Consider the following 24,468-nt stretch of genomic DNA (forward strand, 5'->3'; position numbering starts at 1 on the left):
CAGCTGTATGGGTTAAAAAAGTCCAAGCTGTTCAACAACACACACGCACTCACGCTTTAATCGCACACACACACACAGCAGAGAAATGCATGTCATGTTAGTTTAAGCTAAAGCTTCGATTGCCTTGTTAATAGCCACCCTGGAAGTGCTTTCCTGGAAGGTAATTAGCTGTTAGCTCCCAAAAGAACCTCTTCTTCTCAGTGGAGGCCAACACCCAGAAAAATCAACAGTCAACAGTGCGGGGAGAGATAACCGCTATCAAGGTATCCCTGCTGCTACAAGGTGTGTTTCACCTCGTCAGCTTCAGCTTTTGTCTTCTCTATCTGCCATGGGAATCCACAGCCGGTGCAATAGAAGCATATCCACTCTAATAAACCTTGATAGCGTTTTAATCTCCATCTCCCTGTGTTATAACATTAGTGCATAACAGCAGTGGGGTGTAGCTTTAGAGTCGGCGTGAGTTTCTTTGGAAGGAGACGAAGGAGCAGAGAGAGGACAGAGAAGAAGAAAAAAACATGAGGAGGCCAGGTTTACTCAGGGGACCTCTGATGGTTTGCTGTTCGGGCCGAGCTTCAGGAGTCAGACTAGCCGGATCCTGCTGCACAGCAACTGTTACCAGGGTAACTAGCCTGCGGCGGCTCAGTTCAGCAGCATCCCGTTGTCTTGGCACCAGGACCTTTAGGACCGGAGCGAAAGATGACAAGGTGCACACATTTCACCCACGTCTATTAACACTTGTATGTGATGGTGGAGAGGTGACAGGGAGAGTCAGACACACTTTCACAGGGATGTGGTAGGTTTCTCATGTTTCAATAAACCAACTACAAACCAGCTCATGTAAGACGAGCCTCAAGACATTTCTATGCAAAGATAGGAAAAGATGATCTAATGTTAAATAACTCACTGTCAAAATAGGTCTGTAAAAAGTTCACCCAAAAATGAAGATTCAGTCATCATCATCTCAGCCTCAGACTGATAGAAAGTTGGGTTTTTTAGTCCGCAAAACATTTCTGGAGTTTCACAGCGAAACAGTGTTGCAGCATTCTCCTTAACAAATGAAGCAGATGGGGACTAGATGACTGAATTTTTATTCTTAGGTGAATTGTTCCTTTAACTGTAGCAGATGTTATCACATTTAATAGGAACAATAAACAATAAAGTGCATTAATAATTCAATAAACTACGACTAAAGAAATCAAAGAAGAAGAATTCAACACATATTCCTCTCAGCCTTTAAAATCATACTTCATTTCTGTTTCCATTTTACATTTATTAAGCACAGAATTCAGTCTAATGTAACAGTCCTGTAATAAGAGAGACTGCAGGCACTGTTCAGGGCTGAATATCTCATCTGCCTGGATTCAGGATAAAAAGACGTGACCCTCAATCAAAGACAACGGAGTGAAGGACAGTGCTGCTCTTTGAATGGAAGTCAACATGATTATAGGGCTACTGAATTAACAATGCAGCCATTCACAACACATTTCTAATAGTCTTTGTTATTCTACCCTTCCTATGAAAAGCATAAAAACATTTTCTTTACACGTTTTATCAGCTGGATTCATATAAATGTATAAAAGCATGAAACAGTACTTTCTGTTTGTCTGGACAACCCCCAACAGAACTGAACCTACCAAACCTCCATCCTTTTAGCACTTCATCCATCTGTGCCTGCGGTTTTTCATTTCTCCTTCACATATTTAAGGCTTGAATGGATCTGAATGAGGTTTTCAGAATTTCCAGTTGTAAGTTAGAGCAAAAGCATTCTCTCATTTTACTCCTTTTGCTCGTCATTGTTGTACTTTGAGGCTATAAAAGAGCGATTTTTGCTCTGGCGTGAGTGCAGGGCTGTGAAATATTGAAACATGTTTTAACTGCAGAGTGTAACAACCATTAAGGTGTGTCATGTTTAAGTGCTGTTAAAAATTCTGAAGATAAACTGTGTTGTAGGTGCCTCTAACTTAACTTAACTCTATAACGATAAATATAACGATACTATTCTGTTAACAGTGGACCAAACAAGGACCAAACAAACTTCAGCACCAAAGGCCGGTGGGCAATATGTGTCAGGTAAAATGCTGTTTTCTTAACTTGCAGCTTAACATATGTTATATTTGCATTTCGTAAGTTATATTAATATCCAAGACTGAGTTATCAGAGTAGACCATCTAAAAAGTGTTTCCTAATGCAGTCAATTCACTAACATGTAGAATAATGTCCACAACGTTAAGCTAACAGATGGCTCTGTAAATTCAGGTGGATTCTGATTGGCTGTCAGTGTTTCTGTCATTCATTAAATTGCTCTGAATGTGATCCCAAAGTTGTGGTGTGGACATTAAAACATTAGAAGCTATTGATTTATAGTGATTATTGTTATTATTCTTGGTGTGGACGGCCCTTTACTCTGGTCCTCTGCTGGAGGAAAGTCCACCTACTAACTACTCATATGTATGTCTAAATGGATATCTTAAAGTGATCAGGTGTGTTACCTGGTGATCCTGCGAGCCTCCATGAAGCTGGGCGAATCTCTTCTTCTTTTGCGGATGGGTGAGTAGCTGCGTGAGCGGCGGCGAGCTCTGCTGTCGGTGTCAGAGCGGTTTGGACTCTCCCTCTCTCTGCGTCACAACATCAGAAAGAGATCACGTGAGATCAAAATCAACCTACAGGCTGAAAAGAAAACGTGAGACAAAGACAGGGGTTTCACCTGGAGGTGTTCTGTCTGTTGTGAGGGGACTTGGCCTTGCTGGGGCCTCTGTCTCTGGAGGCGGAGCGTGAGGACGAGCGCCCGCTGCTCCAGGAGCTGCTGCGCTGGCGGAGGTTGGTTTTGCTCCGATTCTCCTCTTTCTTCCTGCCTGACGTGTGTGAGTGGCGTCCTGGAGATGCAGACTGGCTCCGGTGGTGTGCCTGACCCCGACTGGAGCGGTGGTGACGCTTGGAAGAGTGGCCACCTTTTGTCCTGGGAGCACATGTCAGATAATTCTCTCTGAAATCACAGGCAACATGAAATCCAACGGAGACAAATGGAGGTGTTTGTGCTTACTTTCTCTGGTGCCGAGAGTTCCTCCCTCTGTGAGCGTGGTTGTGCTGGGAGTGGGCCGAGTCGCTGCTGTGAGCAGGGGAGTGGGAGCTCTTATTCTGGCCTCTCTGGCTCCCTCTCCTCCCTGACGTCTGGCTCACGGAGCTCCCTACAGCCGCGTGCCTGCCGTCCACACTCCCAGCCTCTCCTGCTGCGCACATCTGTCCCGTTTGGCTCCTGCTGGGGGCGCTGTGGAGCTTGTGCTCTCTCAGCAGGGTGGACTGGATGCTCGCGGAGCTAGCGGTCAGCAGACGGAGCTTCTGTAGAGAAATGATGACCAACAGAGGGGAACAAAAAGAAAAAAAAAAGAAAAAGGACAAAAAGAGCATTAGAGTGTTTCCAGGTTGGTGATTGAGTGCTACGGTGTACTTGCCAAAAGAAGGTAAACATCTAAAAGAAAAAGATCTAGGTTTTCTCCATATGGCTTATAGATAGTCCTCTATGGTGCAGCGCATGCAATACTTGGCATGCAAAACCATAATGAGTTGAAGAAATCATAATCGCAAAAACAAACAAAAAAACTAGGAGGAGGAGGAAGAGAGGGAAGAAAATAAACAGAACTGTGAACCAAATAAGTTTAAGAGCAGAGGCAGAAAGTACAGAGCTACAGATTTTGTAGAGTAGAAAAAGAGGACTTCTTCAGATTTTTTTTTTTTTTTTTAAGTAATGGTTCAAAGAAATGAAACAAAACAGAAAGAGAAGACAACTTGACGGAACATCACAGAAATGGAAGGAACAAAATAAAGATCACAATTATTGAATCAATCGAATCAGAAAACAAATCGTCTGCTACTCAATTTTCTCTTTCTGGATTTTTTTTTTCCTGAAGACAATTGCTGAGATGTGAACAGCGACCCATTTTCTTTGTTTTTTTTTTAATGGTTACTCTTGTTTAACTCCCTTCTGGTTAACATCCACTTACCAATAAAGTGGTATTCCCTCCTTTAGTAGGTAAGGTATGAAGAAAAGGGAAAAGTGGGGCAACATAAGTGCATCATTAGATTCACAAAATGCAAGAGAAAAAGACACAAAACCCTTCCCTGCCAGTGACTCATGAGACAATGCATGGAAATCAATGGAAAAGAACTCAAAAGCAAAGAGGAGAACCACAATGTGCAGGGAATCCCTCACACAGAGAGTAAATCCTCTGGGCCCAGTCACCTTCCTGAACATCAGAGCAACTGGCTGGCGAGAGTTCAACGTAGTTTCTTTACCGTTTTTTCTCCTCGTGTGGTATCTACCACAGGGCAGCTGTTAACTTACTGCCTGACACGTTTACAGGCTAACTACTTTAGCTTCTGCTGGCTACAATCACTTTGTGCTCATGGGCCCCTTGGTACAAGACGCTAGTCAACTTCTCTTGGGTTCAAACACATTTTATGGCAATTTCAGGGGGACTGACTGATGCAAGAACCCCCGAAAACATTTTGTCAGTGAAAGTTCAGTAAAGTTACATCTAGCTGATGAAAACCAAAAATGTGATTGTATCCTTTGGAATTTCAAAATAAGACGCTACTTTTAGAGTCACGAACAGACTCAATTACCTTAAAGCAAGTAGTTTTTAAATAACCACAGTCTTAAAGGATAAGGTTGGCAATGTTCTCTATTTTTGTTGCTGTTGATAAATCCCACAAAAAGACAAAAACCAACAATGAATTGATCCTACCATGTCAGCTTGGTTTATTTGTCCGTGCCATGGAGCTCCATTGTTGTCAAAACCCATTACAGACACTTGAATGTATTGCTCTGGTGTGTTAATCAGCAGCTGTAAATTTAGCACAATGTTACCCCTGAGTGAGTGATGACTTTACTGCCTCTTATGTAGACTTGACTGAGTATAGATGGTGGTGTCGGTGTGCCTCTCATATCTCAGCGACTACTGGACGTATTGCAATCGACTTTTGTACAGATATTCAAGATATCTGTATAGTCAGATATCATCACCCTCAGCTTTACTTTGTGTTTAGTGCTAATTAGTAAGATGGTGAACTTTGGGTGCGTTCTTCAATCCAATCTGACGCTCTACACTGAAATGACAGCGTGGCTGTTCACAGTAGTAGAGCATGCTCTTCCCGTAGGAATTAACGAACGGGTCATCCGTCAGAAAATGACTTTCCTGGCCAAATGAACAACAGTAAAAAAATCTAGCAGCTCTTGTGCAAAAGCTTGTCGTACTTAGGCTACTACAAACTACTGAATACTGCTATATGAATATGAAAATCTGTTTTAGAAGCGCAGGCTACTAGCTAGCAGTTACCTAACGTTAAATGCACAATAAATAGCTCACTGTTTATTCCAGTTAACTCACACCCCCGTCCACAGTTGCGACATATAGCTAGGACCGCCATTTTAACTGTTCATGAAACACTGACTGCTGGTGGTTTCCTGTAGACTCTCAGATTTGTTGAATAACAAAACTACATATTTGTGAGCAGTTAGGAAAATAATACATCTTCAGTAGGAATCCATAGATTTGGGGCTTGGCAGTATGGAAGGTAAGACAGCATTGAACAACTAACACATTGTTAGTTTAGGTCTCTTCAAGGGATTTGTTGTGATGCCAACCTTATCCTCTAAACCGAGTGTGAGTTAAAATATCTCACATAACCTTTATTTTGAGAATTTAATACAAAAACAGAACCTGGATCAGTGATTCAACAGGAGTCGGGGACTGAACCTTGTGATGCACAGATATACACTGCTCATTGTTAGCAGGTTATAATCTCCAAAAGGCGGTTTGTGTGAAACCAAACACAGCTGGCTCTTCAGCATGCATTATCATGTGCTGTCTGACCTGCTTCGTAATCTACAGTACAACAAAAGCACCGACTGGTCCTTGCGGAAAGAAGAGCCGTTTCTCCACTAGAGAGAGGACAACTAAGCGGTAGAATAAGAAAAACACACAACCACTGGTGCTTATGACAGTTGTTAGAAACAGTCGTGGAAATCAATATGGTGGAAATCATAAGACGAATGTACTAATTCACCAACAAACAGAGAGATGCTGGACAAAACAGGAATGCATTCTACCAAAACAGAAAGAAAAAAAAACAAAAAGAAGAGAAAGAGATGGACCTGGAAGATAGAGCGGGATATTGGACTTCAGGATGAAGTTAAGGAGGAAAGAGAAAAACCAGAGCTCTACGTAATCCAATCTTTTAAGAGTCAAATCATAATTGATGAAGTTAAGATTAATTTGGTTAAAGACCACTGGTAAATAAGAGAGAGAGAGAGAGAGAGAGAGAAAGAGAGAGAGAGAGAAACATTGACGTCACTCAGGCTAGGGTGCTTGTCACATTCTCATCTGCATAAAGATCACGTGCGTAGGCAAAGCATTACCTACCTTCCATTTCAATCAGTGACACGTATGCAATATCAACAAAAAAAAGGAAAGAAAGAAAAAAAGAAAAAAGGAGAAAGGAATGTTCTCCGCAGCGAAATGGGAAAAAGACAATGACCTCTTTTTAGTATCAAAGCTACATATTTAGTCCAGAGACTAAGGAGAAATAAACAAACCAAAAACAAAAGAGAGGGGGAGAAAAATAAAATAAAAATCCAGATGGAAATTTAAAATCAAACTAAAATTAGAAACAAAGGATGAGTCTAGAAAACTACATGATTTGCTTTGTCTTTTTCGCTTGTACAAATGCAGCCATATTTGTATCAAAACGGGGGGGAGAGGATAGAGGAAAGCGGATAGAGTTAATTGTCATGTTAGTGGACATCCATGTAGAGTAGAGTAGCTAAGAACGGGATGTGGGGAGGAGGAGGAGGGGGAAGGAGGAGGAGGAGGAGGGAGGCATGCAGAGCTGGCAGATGTGAAAGATATGTGGGAAGAAAAATGCGAGGACAACAAGAGTGAGACGTGAGTCACACATGACACAGATGAACAGGTAGGAGAGAGGAGGAGGAGGAGGAGGAAGGGGGAGTAAAAGAGTGTTGGAGGGGCAGTCACTGCTATGATGGACAACTAGAGAGTCAGCACATTTGAAAGGGACCCCAGTCACATTTTGGCCTGGGTCTTCTTCAGCAGCAGCACTTCTCTACTCTGCACTTTTTGGACGGCAGCCCGGCGCTCTCCCGGGCAGTCTTTTTGATTTATTTATCAGTATAAACACAAGGTACGGCAAGAGAGAGCCTGGAGGAGCGCTGTCAGATCTGCTGTTTAAACTGTTTGTGTGCACAGGGAGCTTGCTTTCAAAATGGCTTGGGTCCCTTTTAAAATAACAATCATGTTAATACATGTGTGAATTGTCCCACTATTTTTAAAGATTCCATGTACTTGTGCTTGAAGTGTTTGAAGACATCCATTAATAATGAGCAAGAGGACGACTGGCCCCGTTTGGGACCGTCTCAGTCACTCTGATGGAGACGGTCCCAGATGCTTCCCATTGAAGTGGCTGTGTGCTGCTCTTTATTGGAGGTGGTGAAGTTCAATGCACAGTGTGTTATTTCTGCCACTAGGGGTCGTCTCAATCAAAATTAAACAAAAGACCTTAACTAATGAGGGTTCATGGGAGTTGTTTAATATGTTAAACAACCACCAATCAGTTGCTGATGAAAAGCTATCTGCACGTGACTCATGTTTGAAGTTTTATTCACGTTATGTTGAGTCACGTTTGGCGACTTCCTTCCCCGATCTCTAACGAGGATCTAGTGATATGCAACAAATGGGAACACCATTAACTTGAATAAAATTACATTTGGGATTATGTTCACTCAACCAAATTTAGATCAAAGGTCTCGTCATTTTTAGACATTTTAATTCAGAAATTGCATATTATGTCTGAAAGTTGCAATATGTAAGAACTGGCCACCTGAGTAGGCGCTAACTGCTACCAACTGTAGCTGCCATGAGCTAGTTAGCTCAGTTAGCCGTGCAGCTAGCAGTCCAGCCTGGGAACTTGAGGCACTGGCGAAGTGTGGTGAAGCTATCACAGGAGCTTTGGACCAGGATGGACCGGGGCTAGCTGGTTAGCATGTTAAACATGCTTCGTAACATAATACATAGATGTCATGATATTAAAAATGTTATTCCTTCACATTCTGTTTACAATTTTAGTGAGATTTTTTGATGTTTTCAATAAAAATTCTTACACATTGCAACCTTTACCGGGCACCAAGATTAAACAGACTCACTTCTGCCCCCTGTGGCTAGAGAGCAGTCGTTATGTGGGAGACTCTTGACAGACTGTTATGACCTCCAAGGTGAGGGTACCGTGACTGACAGGGGTAGCTGAGCTAGCACTACCCTAACAAGCTAATCGCTAGCATGTTTACTGTTGTGCAAACTATTACTGACTGCGGGTTTGACTGTGTTGTTTTGTGAGAATTTATTTGATAAAACATAATGGTACAATCGATGCAATGAAGTTGGGTTTTTGAGTAATAATTAAACAGCGTTAAGCTGTACATTGCTCTCCCTTTGAGGGAGAGCGATGTACTAATACAAATGTCATGCAGAAATTGAAAAGTTAAGGTGAAGGTTAAGGTTGCATGAATGTTTATAATTGTATTAAATGTATTTGACTAAACAGAGGTGAAAAAACTAAAAGTAGAAACACATCAAACTGACTTACAAGCCTTAGTCTATTTGTGCTCTATTTCAGATGCCTCCCTGCTCCAACACACCTGATTCAAATGAATCATGCTTCTGCAGAGCTTGATGATGAGCTGATCATTTGAATCATGTGTGTGGAAGAGGAGAGCATTGTAGACCCAAAACCAGGATTAACAAAACACTTTTCAACATACAGTTGTTGTGTGCTTCTTCACTGTTAACCAAAAAACGAGCCTACTGCTGCCTTCGGCTGTCTCTTTCAGTCACGTGATCCTCGCAGGTTGTAGCAGACTGTCAAGAGTCTCCCATAAACTCCCACTATAACTTGTCGGTTTGGCAAATACATGCTTGCTCTACTTCACCACCTCTGATAACGAGCAGTGCACAGCTGTTTTCCGCGAGCTCTTCCATGGGAAGCATCCAGGAGTGCCTCCCACACAGTGGACGAGACAGATCCAAATAGGGCTAGAGGACGACTACAGGAACACAAACTGAGATGGTAGATAGACAACCAGAGCTGCTATACAGAACATTTGCTAAACCACACAACTGCTGCAGTAAAATCAAACTTCAGTTGCATCCAGGATCTGTCACACTATAACTACTCCTGTGCAAAGACTTCAGTTGGGGGATTATCATAAAGGAAAGACTTAAGCTTTTGGTGGAGATTAACAAGAGTGGCAGCATCACCTTGTGCTACAAAGATGCTGCTTGAAAAAAAAAAGATGTGAGCCAATTAAAAGCTCCTCTTTCACTACATCCCAACTGAATGGCTCGTGATCAAACAGACCGCCCTTGCCATTCTCCACTGGCCTGAGCAGATAGAGTAGAGACAAACGTCAGGGACAGAAGAGATACTGCCACCAGGGGACAACATGCACATCGACATGGTAAAGTAAAGCAGTAGAGAGGAGCGTGTCTTTAACTCCTGGTGGTTTTGACAGGAGCTGACTGGACGCCTGGAGGAGAAGAGGATCTATCACTGAGCAGAGCATGTGCTTGAGAAGAAAGACAACTGTATTGACAAGAAGAAACTATTACACATACCCAGTTAACCTACTTGGTCCAGTTCCAAAGCATTTGAGTGCTTTTTATATAAACGAGACAGAAAGATTTGGGCATTTATTCATGGGTAAATACCACTTAAATTGATAAGGAAAAAAAGAAACAGTAATGAATGAAATAAGCAGAGGAAGAGAGAGAGAGAGAGAGAGAGAGAGAGAGAGAGAGAGAGAGAGAGAGACCAGATAAGACCTCATAGACACATGCAAGCTGGAGTAGAAAATAGGAGACATCAGTGCCAGAGTGTGTGTTTACAGGGTGTTTGCAGCCCATTCATCAGAGGAAGATTATTTCACAAGTCAAGAGCTGCCTTTTGTTTCATTCCAACATAATGGCTGTCATCCTACTGTAGCTCTAACGATCAATTTACATTGTGGAAGATGCAAGGTTGTTTCCATAATAGCAGAAAAGGGATTTAAAACTCATCACAAGGCAGTGCCTTTAAGGTAATCAGACACTAACAGAGGTGGATATTTTCAAAGGAGCCAGAAAAAACAAGGAGAAGCTCCAAGTTGAACAACTACAGAGTACAAATATGATTTATAATCCATGAAGCTTTAGGAGCCTTTTATGGACAGTTTGTAGCTCTGTTTTTATTTTAAGAACATGGAGAAGATTGAGTTTTGGCACAGCCCACCTCTATGGAAGATTTAAAATGCCTGAATAAAAAAAAGTCAAACAAAGAAGTGATGTGAAATACAAAACACAAATATGTCAGGTTTCACTGTGTCATAATTAATAAGAAACGTGTTATTATTATTATTAATATTATTATTGTTATTATTGACTTTTACTAACTTTTATCTGTGATTGACCTTCAGAGGTTTTGAGCATTTTCATCATCGTGAATGTTAAAGAAAGTCAATGTTTTAATTCAATGTTTTAATAATTAATCATATTAAAAAGTATACCTTACACCTCATGAAAACTAATAACAGTGCTTTGTGTGTGTTATTAGCAGGTATATGCTGCTCCCTGCTGGACATCACTGAAGTGCAATACTTCCTTTTGTGTGATTTAATTTTAAAGTCAGTGAAATGAAAAATTTAAAATAAAGTATTTTGAATTTAAAAATTCAAATCTATGATATCAAAGTTCCTGTAAAGCATTTCATATTTTTGATGACTCATCTGTAACTCAGGGACGATGACATGAACGTATCCAATCAAACTTGTCATATAAAACCGCACTTACTGTTTTTGGGTAGCTCATAAACGTGGTTGAGCTTAGATTTATAAATGTAAGCCTCTTCCTTTACGCTCTGCCTCTAACCACAACGGGTGAGGGAGGTGTGTGCGGAGGCCAACTGAAGTCTACACCCACATATCCCTACAGCTCTGTATTTCAATGTTCAATATTCGCTAAGCCACACATACTTAAAACAATCCAAACAAATATGTTGTTTATGATTTAAAGACTAGTTCAGAGTCTACAGATGCTCTAAGTTAGATTTCATTGTGACTTACATTTGGAATACAAAAATTCCTGTTCCAACAAAAAACAATTAGTTTAGTTATTAAAAACAAAACAGTACAAAGTTATTTAGTTATGACACAGTAAATGCATGAAAAATGAAACGTGTATTGTGTTTCAGTTCATGTTAATGTTTTTTTTTGGGGGGCATTTTAAATCTTCCATACAGCCCTGCACAAGCAGATGATACAGAACGCTGCACCTTGTTCATAGCAATATAACATATACAGAAATCATTTTGGCCGGCGTGGATCAAAACTTTCCATTTAGTAATTGGATTAGTCAGTTCAAAGAGGAGTTGCAGATTGTTATCACATTATGGCACCATCAGACGTCTGATCATGACTCTTTGGCTGATTAAGACAATCTGCAGTAAAACTAAGAAGTTCTCAATCCCTGATAGACACATTTCTCTTTGATATTTCTTCACGGGCATGGACCTTCAAGGGGGGAGTGAATGTTTGAAGTAGTCGTACCTGCGTTGACTTTATTCTGTTATTCTTGTGCCTTAGCAGGCACCCGCCCGGAAGAAGTGACACATCTTTCTGCTCATTCATTTGGAAACATTGTGTGCCAGTGCGGCTCATATTTCCATTCGAGGTGTGTTATGCTAATGTTGTGCTGCGACTCAGACAATGTGTGCTGAACAGAAACACTAGAAACCCTTTGTTACCGGCAAACAATAAGAACAAACAAAAAAATCAAGATGGCAGAGGAGTCAAAGAGAGCCAGAAACAAAGCAGCAGGAGCGGCAAGTGTTACACAGGAGTGTCTTTCACACGTCAAAAATAATAATATTAATAACAACTGGCCTACAAACTAGGAACAACTGATAAAAGAGTGGAAAAAATCTTTCAATATCAAAGGAGATGAGAATTCATGTCAACCAACACAAAAGAGCAAGATAAAACTCATCTGTAGAGACTGTGGTAGATACCGTTGCAGTGGGTGGGGGGAGGGTGGGGGTGTGGGAGCAAAATAGACTAGATTACATACATCGTGCCCTTTGTCGCCCTCGGCGTGGTTGAGTCTGCCGGCCTTGCCGTTGCGGCTTCGCTGGGTGTGGTCCCCGTTGTGCCACGCCGCTGGAGTGTTGGAGCCCGGGGACAGCGGGGTGCTGGACGCCTTTTGTCCGTCCATCTTGTGCTTGGAGTTCAGTCTGGAAAGAGCGGAGCCACACAGCAACACACTCAATAAAGCACAGACACCTGGGGGACATCAGCAATCAGGTGATAAAGTAAGAATTGTTTTCATTTAGCTTAAAATACTCTTGAATTGAAGAGAGCTCCAGAGGTCTCTTAAATTGGTGCAGAGTAGATACAATATGACTGCAGCACAGAGAAACAGATGAACACACACCTTCTGAAATGTGTTCTGTTCATTTTGAATAATTTTGTTAGCTGAATCAATACTGTATGTGTGCTTCAGAAAAGGGTAGTGTCATCCCTCTGTTTATATTTGATATCACTTTTTATTTATCAGAGGTGCAAAGAACATGAGCTGAGTGCATTTTTATTGTCTGACATCATCAGCTGCAGAATTATCCATTTCCCATTTCAACCACTTTCCTATTGTTTCATTAGTATTTCCATTTTTATATACAAAATCAATGGTGTTGTTTCACATTTTTAACAGCTACTGGATGAATAATGTAATAATATTTTGTTTCTAAATAAGGCAGATGTAGGATGAATCCTTGTCTCTCACAGAGCATACATGTGATTAATGATGTGTCACATGGGAGTTGCTCTCAAAGGGTTCATGAAGTTCTCTGATGTTACACATCAAAATCTGTTTACAAGTCGACTGCAGATGTGAAGATAATTGTACAACGCCTTTTTGGGCTCTATAGGGAGCTGCATGAAATCAAACAAATTTCCCAGAGTGATGTCACTTGAGTCAGCGTCAAGTTCGAAAAAAAAATGTGTTGCTGTGCAGTTTAAGAGAAGTGCTGACAAGACCTCTGCACCCTTCTCCTCATCTCTGTTTCAGGTTAGCGGCCCGAGGCTATGTTAATTACTGCTAGCATAACACACCGAAATCTGTATGGTTGAGTTGCATTGTGGGTAATATACTGTAGGTGTCAGGTTTTGACAAATAAGGAGGATATGTGGAATAAAGAGCAGAGACATCTGTGGTTCTGCTGCATCAGTTCTGATCCTCTGTGATCTTACTGTAACGAGCAGTAAGTCACTTGATGCCTGATGTTCTTATTTATATATATATCACTCAGCAAAGAACTTTTTCTCTCATTAGCCGCCTCTTTAGATCATTCTTAAGTTTACTCCTTCAAAGATTGGTATATACAGGCTCAGAAACTTCGGTAAAATCTAAAGCTCAGTTCATATCAAAGATTTGCAATGAGATGAAACTGTTTTAGAGCGCTGCAGGAGAAAGTTGAAGCAGTGTGAACCGGCCAATCACAGCTTGACTCAGGCCATAAATGGTAAATGTATAGTTCATTAAACATTAGTTAATAGCTATTTCACTGTTAACAAACAATTAAATCATTCATGAACCATTTATTAAGCAGTTGTAAAAGGTTCATAAACAGCAGTTGCAACTTTACAATAAACAATTGCTTAATAAATGGTCTATAAAGCAATTTCTTTGTTTACAGTAAAATAACTTTTAACTAAATTTACTATAACTTTATACATTTATTAATGATGTAATTACAAAGGGTTTCCTCATTCTGCTCTTTCACTGGCTGTTTACTTCACACAGGAGAGTCAAAATCTTAGCAACTCTTCTTCTATTTTCTTATTTGCCCTAAAAATAAAAAAAACTTTAAAATTCAAACTGACTGAAACATATAGATAATTTGGCTTTTGTAAAAGAAACATTTGATGCTCTGTGCTCCATAAAATGACTAACAGTGTTACCAACAATTAATATTTTTCCATAGCACTCAACATGAGTGCAGAGTGAGATATCACAGCCACTTAATGGGGGTTATTATAAGACATGCAGAGGAGCCCCATTTGTATCCTAATCTATCCCCTGAGGACCGCGACTAAATGAGAGAGGGACTGACGGTCACCAGGGCAACCGCTCGACACTGTGTTTATGTGTGTGTGTGTGTGTATGTTGAGGAGTCTACCTGGCAGGAGATTTGGAGGTGCTCCGAGTGGAGGACAGGGAGGCGCTACGGGAGCTACAGCAGCTGCCTTGACGCTGTGAACTCCTGCTGGGGGTCTCACCGGGGGACCTGGTGGAGGACAACGGACAGACGAACACGCACCACACACATGCATACATATTCACACAGAGAGCCATGTGTATGTACGCATACACCACGGGGACACACATGCCACAGCGAGCTCAGTATCGGATCTCACGATATGTAAAACAGTTCATGCACCGCCAAACACTTTCAATATATATTCTAATCAAGATGGGGTGTGATGTATGGCATGGAAAATGTGTTGAACTCGCTAGTTTACAGTCATTAACATTCTCGCAGAGTCTCAGAGAGCCTGAGATAATGGGTGTAAAATAGCAATATAAATTTATGAGAGATGGAACATGATTCCAGTTGTACTCATTGTTGAGCTGAGACTATTGTTCACTGTTTGTTTTACTGTGTGCAGAGGACAAACTGTGCTTCACTTGTTCTTACACATTGCGTACTGTATATGTACATGAAATAATGACATATGAATAATTTTTTTCCCCCCGTCAGCTCAACACTGTGAATGCTGATAGAGTGTCTCACCTCTTTTTCTGTTTGTTCTTGTCTTTGTGTTTGTTCTTCGGGCTGCCCGACCTGAAACACACGCCGTACGTAAGATAATGAAGCTGAGTACATTACAGCATGTAAAAAAGGAACTCAATGCACCACTCACCCATATGGATTGTCTTTTTGAACAAACAGTAATAAATAGGCAGAAATGACAGTAACATTACACACACGTCGCACAAGAAAAACTCATTTGCAGCACAGAGCTTTGATGCACTCTGTCATAAACAATGTAGTTAACAGTAATTGTGTTATGATGTATTGGTTTCATACACACCTGTATCTCCTCTTTTTCCTGGAGCCAGATGCGGATCTATAATCACAAAAACGCCACAATCATTTTAATGATGACAGCCAGATCACATCCACTGAATAATTCATATACAGTATGCTTCAACTGTGGACCAGGGGCCTTTGTCATGAGGTAATCTGGTTAACTTTTCTCTCTCAGAAAAGGTATTTTTTACCTCAGCCCATGTTCCAGATTTCAGGTGGTTCTGGGAATTACTAAACCTGCTTCTGGAAATAATTTCTAGGACAGCACAGGTAGTATTTTGGACAAATGCCCCAGGCTGAACCCAAAATCTAATCTGTGCTGTCACTCCTACAAATTCACCTCCAAAGAATATTGAAACTACATAAAGTCCCTGAAGGTGTTTCAGACAGAATTCAGACGTGGTATTAAAATCCGTCCTGAGTGATTCAATCACAAGTGGACAGCTCTGTGTACAGGTGTGAAAACGTTCCAGTGTGACCATATTGTCTTAGCAGTATGTACGCACATGTGGGCCACATTGACAGACCCCCTACTTAACTGACGTCCCCCATGAATCCAGAAGAGGAAGACAAACAACAGGCAGAATGGATTACACACTGTCTGATTTCCATTTGTTCAGTGTAATGCAGATAATGTGTTTGGTGTCTCTTTGCAGCAGAACTGTCTGTTGGAGCTAAGCATTGAAATAGTAACCGCAATATCCCCAGACTTCCTTACAAATCGCGTGTTTTTACAGCTACAGCTACGTCAAATTCAGAATTATTCATGCGTTCTTGTAAATTTACATCAAATCCGATACATTAAGTAGTTTCTTATAAAAAACGTTTGTTGTGGCATCGCTGTACAAGCCTATTTACTTCCGTGTCGAAAGAGTGTCGTACCTGCCAACATTTAGCAGCTGTTTGAACACAATGTCTCAACTGATTTCATAATTTACACTAAATCTATGAAAGAAGACAACATTTTATGGACAATAACAGTAAACAGTAACAAATATAGGCAACGTCTGCGATGCCTGTGGAGAAAGTCCCCAGACTCCATTAAAAAATCACTTAATTTTGTGAGTTGTGAGAAACTTTATATACCTTGTGAAATGCTGTCTGTAACAAATTCTTAACTATTTGTTCCTTCTTGTTAATTTGGCAAATGTTATACATAATAACTCATGTACTAACTAATAAAATATATGTGTCTAATAAATACAACATATGAATGAAAGCAGCACTCTAAATATTACAGAAAGACGCTGAGACACAAAGCAGCATGAGGCTTCAGCTGCCAGTCACAGAATATGAACATGTTCAAGTTACTATGAACAACACGTGCCGTCATGTGCCGACTCCTTAATGGAATACCAAATGAGCTACATGTGAGCCACCATCTTGCTACCTAATCTGAATGACATGCATACATCCATATGTTCAGAGCTGTCCCCAGGGAGCTCCCATAGCGGCCTTTTCCAGTTGGTATTCTACAGGTGCTCCATGTCACACTTATTTTTCCCCCGGCTGTGGAAGAGGCAGGAATAATAACCTGAGCTCCAGTTTCCCTTTAACCGTGTATTTGAGCGTACAGTAATGATGGGGAAGGCTGGCCGCTCCTCGGTGCTCAGCGTTGGACTGACACATCACCTCCATATCACTTTCACCCTCATTGCAGTTTCCATGGTGATTAGTCAGGCCGGTCTGTGAGAGCCGTTTCTATTTTCCTGAAGAGCCCTACATCTCCTCCGCTGCTTTACAACACCTACAGTGTGTAGTGGAGTGGGAGGGAGTGGCGGCACAAAGTGTGTTGATTCTCTGGAAGGGGAGTAATAAAGCTGTCACAGTAATGTATGTGGCTGATATGTGAGTCAGAGCCGTGGCCCCGGTAGCAGCCCATGTTTCCCCGCTGGAGGGAATCAACCGGGGACTACTGTATATGAGCTGTTGTTGTGGAGGGCTCATTATTCTTTTCTCACACACTCCAGTCACAGCTAAATCCATCAGCACACCGTCTGCTGCATGGACATGGACAGTATATGAGCTACGTACGGGCGTGGAGCTGCTGTTTTAAAGTTGTATATTATAAACAAGCGGCGGTATCAAATTCAGCAGGACAGGATCAAAGTGATCTCCTGCTCCCCCGCCTTAAAAAAAGAAAAGAGCATCAGGGGAGGGTGTCTGCTCTGGGGAGGGAACGTGCACTCTGCCCCCCCCGCTTCATTTATACATTATTCATATATCAACAGTACCTGCAATGCAGAGCAGCTTTGGTGGGAGGCTGGGAGAGGAGGGCTGAGGGAGGGAGGTGTGGGGGTGAGGAGGAGAGAGGACGAGGGGGACTCGGATGTGCGTGGATGGATGAGAGGTGTGAAACAGGAGCGGGGCAGTGCAGCGATGCTCGGCTGTTTGGTGAGAGGCTCATTTTTCTTGTGTTGTGTGCCCCCATACGGGCCGGGTTATTAGAGCAGCACATTTAGCCCCGCTCCACACCGAGAGAAACCAGAGGAGGAAGGAACTCTACCATTGTTTATTGTGGTTATGATATCCCAGGGCACTTCACAACTACTGCTGATGAGCTCATGCTCTTTGTTTCCCCTCCTTCCTTTAATCTACTTTTTCTCGCCCTTCTTTTTCTTCCTGTCTTAGTTCTTCTCTTCCTTTTCCTTCTTCTCTTCCTTGAATACGTCTTCTCTTGCTTTTATTAATCCATTCTCTTTCTTCTCTTTCATTTTCTCCCTGTTTTTCTCCTCACTTCTTCAATTTATTTTTATCCTGTCTTTCTTGCCTTTCTTCCTCTCTTCTTCTCCCTTTCTTCCCCCGTCTCTTCCTTTATCTTCTCTTGCTTGGATCATGTCTTTCATCCCTTCCCGTCTGTCCTCCTTTCCTTTTTTCTCAGTTTTTCTTCTTGTCTTTCTTGTTCACATTTGCCCTTCATTTTCATCCTTCATTTCCTTTCTGTCATTCCTTCTGTCTTTTTTCTTTTCTTCTGACGGTTTCTTCCTTCCCTTCCTGCCTCCATTTTTCTTGTTATCTTTCCTCCTTCCCTCCCTTTCTTCCTGCCTTTCTTCCTTCCCTCCTCCCTCTCCACAGTCCTTCTCTCACATCCATCACTGTGAGAGCAACTGTTGACAAACCCTTGAAAAGTCAGAGTTTCTTTCATGTGATGACACATCTCTGATGACACTCGCTCGGTGTGTGTGTGTGTGTGTGTGTGTACACACTCACCTGTCTCGCTTGTGTTTCTTTCCACTCTTTTTCTTCTTCTCTCTGTGAGTGGGTGAGGAGCTGCCAAACCTATTGATGGAGAGAGGGAAACATTTGCATGCCATGAGTGCAAAACGAGCCTCAGATGTCAGTTAAATTCTGGCTTTTCACTCATCATTGTGCTACAATACATTCCACCTCAGGGATCATTGTTAGTTAAGGTGTCATCACATATAGCTCAGCTGAGTTTTCTCATCGAGGGCTCTCTTTGTCCTCAGTTCCTTTTATCCGTCTGCCTTTCTCTTATTATACTTTCCTCTCTTTTGCACCGATGTACCTTCTCCTTCTGTCTCAGACTCTCATTCTTTCGATTTCTTTTGCTGACCTTGTCAAAAGAAAATGGAAGATGAGACTCTGCTTTGCTAATGTCTCCCTCCAGATTTTTTCCCCCTGCACACAATTGCAGTATCTGATGGCTCCTTCGCAATATTCACGCCAAAATAATTGGAATTCCATTTCACAAAACCACAGTCTAATTATTCTGTCAACGAGGCAAGAAAAAAAAAAAAAAGAAAAAGGAGAAAAATCGAAGCACTTCATCAGTGGAAGCTGTTTCCACTCACCGACTCCTTCGGCGGCCAGATTTCTTCTTCTTCCTTTTCTTTGGACGAGGGGATGGAGAGCTGCTTGATTTCCTCTTCACTCTGAATTGGCCATCGAAAGGGGGGAACAAGAGGGAGAGCGAGATCAAGAGCGAGATCGAGAGTGAGAAAGGCAGAAACAATTTACAAGTGATTGTTAGCATAATAATATTCCCAACGAATAAATTTCTGATTATAGTTATTTGCTGCTTTGCCGATAAAAAGGCGATAAGTGTCTATTTTCTCATTTCCTCCATTCATTCTGCCATAATACAAAATATTCATGCAATATATCTTACAATGGAAACGAGAAATTGCTCTCGAGGAAATTGCATTTAATCTTTTCTGTAGAGCAGAAAGCACAATCTAAATGACCATCTACATTATGATTTCAAACAGAAATAATAACGGGTGTTTATCTGCTGAGTGTTGCTGCAGGATGTGAAGATCGTCGTATCCTTAGATCAACTTTATGTTTGCGGATATTATCAAAGGAAACACCCAGAGGCCATGTGGAGGAGATATTAGGTGGCTGATTTAATTCACCACTTGAGGGGTCCGAGCTGGTCAACACATCACCATCATACAGTACAGTAGGTCTGTGCTTGAACACGTGCTTCACCTGTTGTCACTGTGGTAATCATGTTCATAGTCTCCATCTTCATAGCCGACCAGTTCAGGGTCCTCTCCGTATTCATCGGGCTGATAGTGCAGGTGGTTGACCCTGAAGACGAAAGAGTGCAGGATCATTAATGTGGTGTTTGTGTAGAGTATGTGAATATCATAATAAGAGAAGTAACAAGGCTGTGGATGTATGGCAATGCATGACCCCGGTAAAAAAAATGTATGTTTATCTGCAGAGTGGTCACTTAAGATGCATACTGAGACACATGCCAGATGTGACCTGAGGGACAGAGCTGTCCACTTGTGATTGGATCACGAGGGATGTATGTAAATGCAGGGTTAAACAGCCTCATAGTTTATTATAATGCAGCGGGGTGAGGAGACAGATGTTTAGATAGAGGAAACAAGCACGTATAACGTTGATCTGCCTGTTTGTCACATAACAGAAACTTCTGTTCTAATTGTTGCACTTTATCTTTCTCACTGGTCTCACAGATCTCTCTCTTCCTCTGCTGCATCTGTCACACTTTTTTTAATCAATGAGTATTTATAATGCCTAGTTCGAGGGGTGCTGCAGCCCCCTCAGCACCCAAGCTTCCTGTGTCAATGCACAACAACATGTTTAGCAGCAATAATTTTCACCATCTTAGTTTAGCATGTTTCTGCTAACTTTAGCCTAACTGATACCAGATTCTGATGATATTTAAGGGTTTAACAATTCATATTTTGTTTTTTGTTTTTTCAGAATTGTGACATTTTACAGTTGAAAAATAAACTTACCAAAACCAAAACTATGTAAGGGAGACACTTTTTCCAAATTACCGCAAACCTAGTTTGGCACTCCTGTACTGCAATTTTTTGGTAATTTATGGGCTGTCTATTAGTCTGGAGCGAATGCTAAAAGCTGCTTATTAGCACAAACACAAGTACAGCTCAGGCTGATGGGAGAGTCATTGTGGTCAGAGGATTTTGGTGAAGCTCCAAAAGTATTCAACAATTTTTTTTAAAAAAATGACCAGATGATGGTGCTAGATAAAAAGTTAAGGGATCACCAATTGTATTACAGTTCATTCTCAGGAGGCAAAACATCCAATAGTTGATGAGATATGTCACTCAAAACGTCACATTTCCACCGGCTGGAGGTGCTTGAGGAAGAGTCAGTAGGATTCATCCTCTGGGGAACATGAATGTCTGTAGACAATCTCATGGTGATCCATCTGCTGCCATATTTCAGTCTGGAATAAAGTGGTTGACCGACCTCGCCATACCTTGAGCAACACTGCTAGCTAAACATTTTCAGCCATGTTGTAACATTATACAGAATGTACTTTACATCCATCTGTGGTTTAACTTGAGTTAAAAAACAATGAAAATTTGATGCTCACACAATAAACTCTTTGTGACTGTGGTTTCTATACTGACATTTGTAATCTTCTCTCACCGCAGCAGTGAGAATATCATCATCTCTCTCACTGTTACAGCTCAGCTTGTGGGATTCATATCTTCCCACTGCTTTTTTTCACACACGCTGTATTGTATATACAGACAGATGGCAGCAGCCTCCTCCCTAATCCTCCCTGCCCCGCTACCCCCGTCCCTCTTATGTGGCCTCCACTGATCCACCAGATCTGACCTTGCAGGCTCCATGTGGACTAAAGAAAGAGATAAAAAACAAACCACACTGATTATTTTTCCCTTATGCAGTCCTATCTGTCTGACCTTGTCAAATCCCTGTATTGTTACAAACCCAGTGGGTCATGCTCTGAACTTTCTGGTTCTTTTTACACAGAGATGAAGAATATGGTAGTATATGTAGAGTGATGATAACAAAGACGTAACCTCAATGACGAGCCATGCAGCCTCAACTGGTAAGAGAGAGATGAAAACAGGCAGGAGTAATGAGACAAAGAGGATGAGGAGACACACAGAAAGAGGTTGACAAAGGATGGTGCATCTCTAGAGAGATCAAACACACATGGGGCAAACAATAAGAGCACATTTTATGTCAAATCAAGAGAGGAGGTGCGGAAATAAGACAAAATAAGCGGTGTAAAATGGCTGCAAGGAGAGTGTGTAGAGGATTTGCACAGGGCACAGGCCTGACGGTTAGTTAGAAAGAGACGAGGCAACAGAGCCCTTAATTGGCTGAGCACCACTGGGCACAGCGGGGATGCCAAGTACGAGCAAAATAAACTAACTTCACCATGACAGCCCTTTCTGTACAAGTGTTGGAGCTCAACACACACACTGCAACGCTCACTCTGATGAAAACACTTGCATTACACAAAGCACGTTAATTCAAACTGTCTCAGAAAAACAGAGGCAATTGAGCAAAGAAGTAAACAACTGTAGGCAGCGGGGGTGTGCCGTGGTTCATATGAATTTTAATCTTAACAAAGTTGAGTTCTCTGTTGAGTTAAAAACTGCCTGAGTGGAAACAGGCTGGATGCTAAAGCAAACACTGCAAGTTGCTGGCGAAAGAGGTCATCTAACTTTTGAATATTGAGCTAAGAAGAGGGACACACACACACAAAGGCACAGCGCCCTGCAGTGCAAAATCTCATACACATACCCTCTGATAGGTGGAGGTCATGGCTGCAGCCTGAGGGGACGCCTGCAGACACTATTCAGGCAACAGACGAATCCAGCAGTCCAGTGTTATACCATCTAGTAGTGCTTACATTGCTGTGGTGGCAAATCATAGTGACAGCATGCTGCTCTTAACGTTATTCAGATTTAACATATTAGACAGTGTTATGACAGCAGATTCTATAGATAATGGAGGAATTGAAAAGAGTTGACCATCTGCCACATTTCAAGTAATGAAGTAGTGTGTGATATACTAACATTACTGGACTAGCTAGCTGCCATAATCAAGCAAGAGCTGCATTTAATCATTACAGACAAGTGACATTAGAAAACTACAATGGCACTCAGTACGTTTAGATCAAAGCCGAGCCGAGCCGAGCCGAGCCGAGGTGTAAATGCCGAGTGTACACATTCCCAATGCACACAACTGGCCAATCTTAGCAGGTCTGAGTGGGATTTTTGACCAGTGGAAAAGGGGTATTACATAGAAGTAAAGGTAAAAGAAGAAATTGGTTCTCTTCTTAGCGTTCGTTCATGCATTCAAGCGTGTGGATTAGAGGTGGAACAATAAAAAGATATTATCGTGGATCATGATAAAAACACTCAGAAGAGGTTGATTGTGATGAATTTCCAGTTTTAAGATAATCATAACAAATATTAGAATGAGGTATGCAGTAAAGGACGGTGCTCAAATGGGATTGGAAGTAGGGTAGTAAGTAAGGTGCGTTAATAAACAACAATCCCACTATTCTTTTAACTAGACTGACATCAATTTGGAAGGATGATGCGACATGATAATGTTTTTTAGTTTTGCTTACATTAATATAAATATGTAAGAAAGACAGCTGAAGTAAACCAGAAAGTCCAGCTTCTTTTCCAGAAGAAAGGAAATGAACACAGCCTTCTCAATGACACAGCCTCTCTCAATGACACAGTGGCTTCACATGTTTGGACAAGGACAGTAGTTTTTTGAAAATGGTCTAATATTGTTGTTTATTTAATATTTCTCTTTTTAACGCCCATGTAAGTTTTCAAATCTCCATTTGGCCTTTAAAAAACATGTTTCATATTTGCCATCAGTCGTTAAGCCTTCTCTCTTCAACGAGTGTCCCTGTAGGCCAGAATGAAGCACACTGCCAAAAAGAGCAATTAACAACAATGGAAACTATCTTGTGGTCCCCGTGCTTAGTCATTAGTGATAAATCAACTAATTCCCCATCCTGTCTCTAATCTCTTAATTGAAGCCATGCTCCAATATGCCGGAGACATCTGTCCAGCCTGGTCATGATCAACACAGCGCCCCTGTTAGGCAGATGACTGAGTGTCCCTGTGCTTAATGGTGCCCTGGTGAGGCCAGAGACTACCTAACTCAGCCACTGTCCCTTGGACGTGGCAGTGATGGACTACAGCCAAGGTCCTCCTCAGGGCCGCAGCACAAAGTAGTGCAGCTCGTTCATATCCCTCCTCAGACAGCCACTTTGCCACTGAAGGCCCGGATATATTTCTATTGCTGCAGAGTTATAGTTTGTTATTCTGGGAGGAGGGAGGTGGAGGTAGGATTGATTGCTCCTCAGTATGAGGGTGGGTGCAAATCTAGTAGCTGCTGTATAATGGTCATATTAAGATGAAGGATTGACTGGACTAGCGGTTTAAGCAGAGCTGATCAATTTTGTGATCATGGGGAAAAACCTTGATGTTGTGGATGCACCCAGATCAGATATCTAACAGGCGAACAGTCAGTCCGTTTTTATTGAAATGAAATATATTCCTGTTGTTTCTAATGGATAAATGTCCGTCTCAGGCGTTTCATCAGATATCGAGCAGCTATGTTAAGCCCAGGGTCAGCTTCCCCATTGATCCAGCTGTGATCGGACACTCTCTGTGTGTAAGCCTGCATGGCTCTGGGAGGCTTTACACACCGCATTCCTTCTCCCCATCTCTGTTCCCAACCGTCCTGCAGGAAATCAATGTGGGACATCGGTAAACAGAGTTATGGGCCTGCACATTCATGCTCACTGCTGGCTGTTTATTGCTAGTGTGTGGGTATTAAGCTACAGCTGAGGGGCTTAGCCTGTCAATAGTAATAGTCCTTGTGGAAAAGATAGCATCTGAATAAAGCCTGCCATCTGAGCGAGCTGAAACCCACTGAAGGCAGCAGTGTATCTGAGGTCTTAATGAACTCCTATCATTTAGAAAATCTACATATCTGTGCCTATTATCTCCATATCCACATACT

At 41.7% G+C, this 24,468-nt stretch overlaps 1 protein-coding gene across 1 annotated transcript in view; it reads right to left on the minus strand.

The window, feature by feature from the left end:
- srrm3 (serine/arginine repetitive matrix 3) overlaps positions 1-24,468 on the minus strand; it is a 40,218-nt gene that overhangs the window by 434 nt on the left and 15,316 nt on the right. The window contains exons 3-12 of the mRNA XM_073478787.1: positions 19,642-19,743; positions 19,002-19,082; positions 18,400-18,468; positions 15,191-15,226; positions 14,890-14,940; positions 14,275-14,382; positions 12,168-12,330; positions 3,041-3,336; positions 2,705-2,956; positions 2,490-2,615 (exon numbers count right to left, since the gene is read on the minus strand). Coding sequence (XP_073334888.1) covers positions 2,490-2,615; positions 2,705-2,956; positions 3,041-3,336; positions 12,168-12,330; positions 14,275-14,382; positions 14,890-14,940; positions 15,191-15,226; positions 18,400-18,468; positions 19,002-19,082; positions 19,642-19,743 — 1,284 coding nt within the window. The remainder of the gene's footprint in view (positions 1-2,489; positions 2,616-2,704; positions 2,957-3,040; positions 3,337-12,167; positions 12,331-14,274; positions 14,383-14,889; positions 14,941-15,190; positions 15,227-18,399; positions 18,469-19,001; positions 19,083-19,641; positions 19,744-24,468) is intronic.

The sequence above is a fragment of the Pagrus major genome, chromosome 13 (assembly GCF_040436345.1).
Source record: "Pagrus major chromosome 13, Pma_NU_1.0".
NCBI classification, from domain to species: Eukaryota; Metazoa; Chordata; class Actinopteri; order Spariformes; family Sparidae; genus Pagrus; species Pagrus major.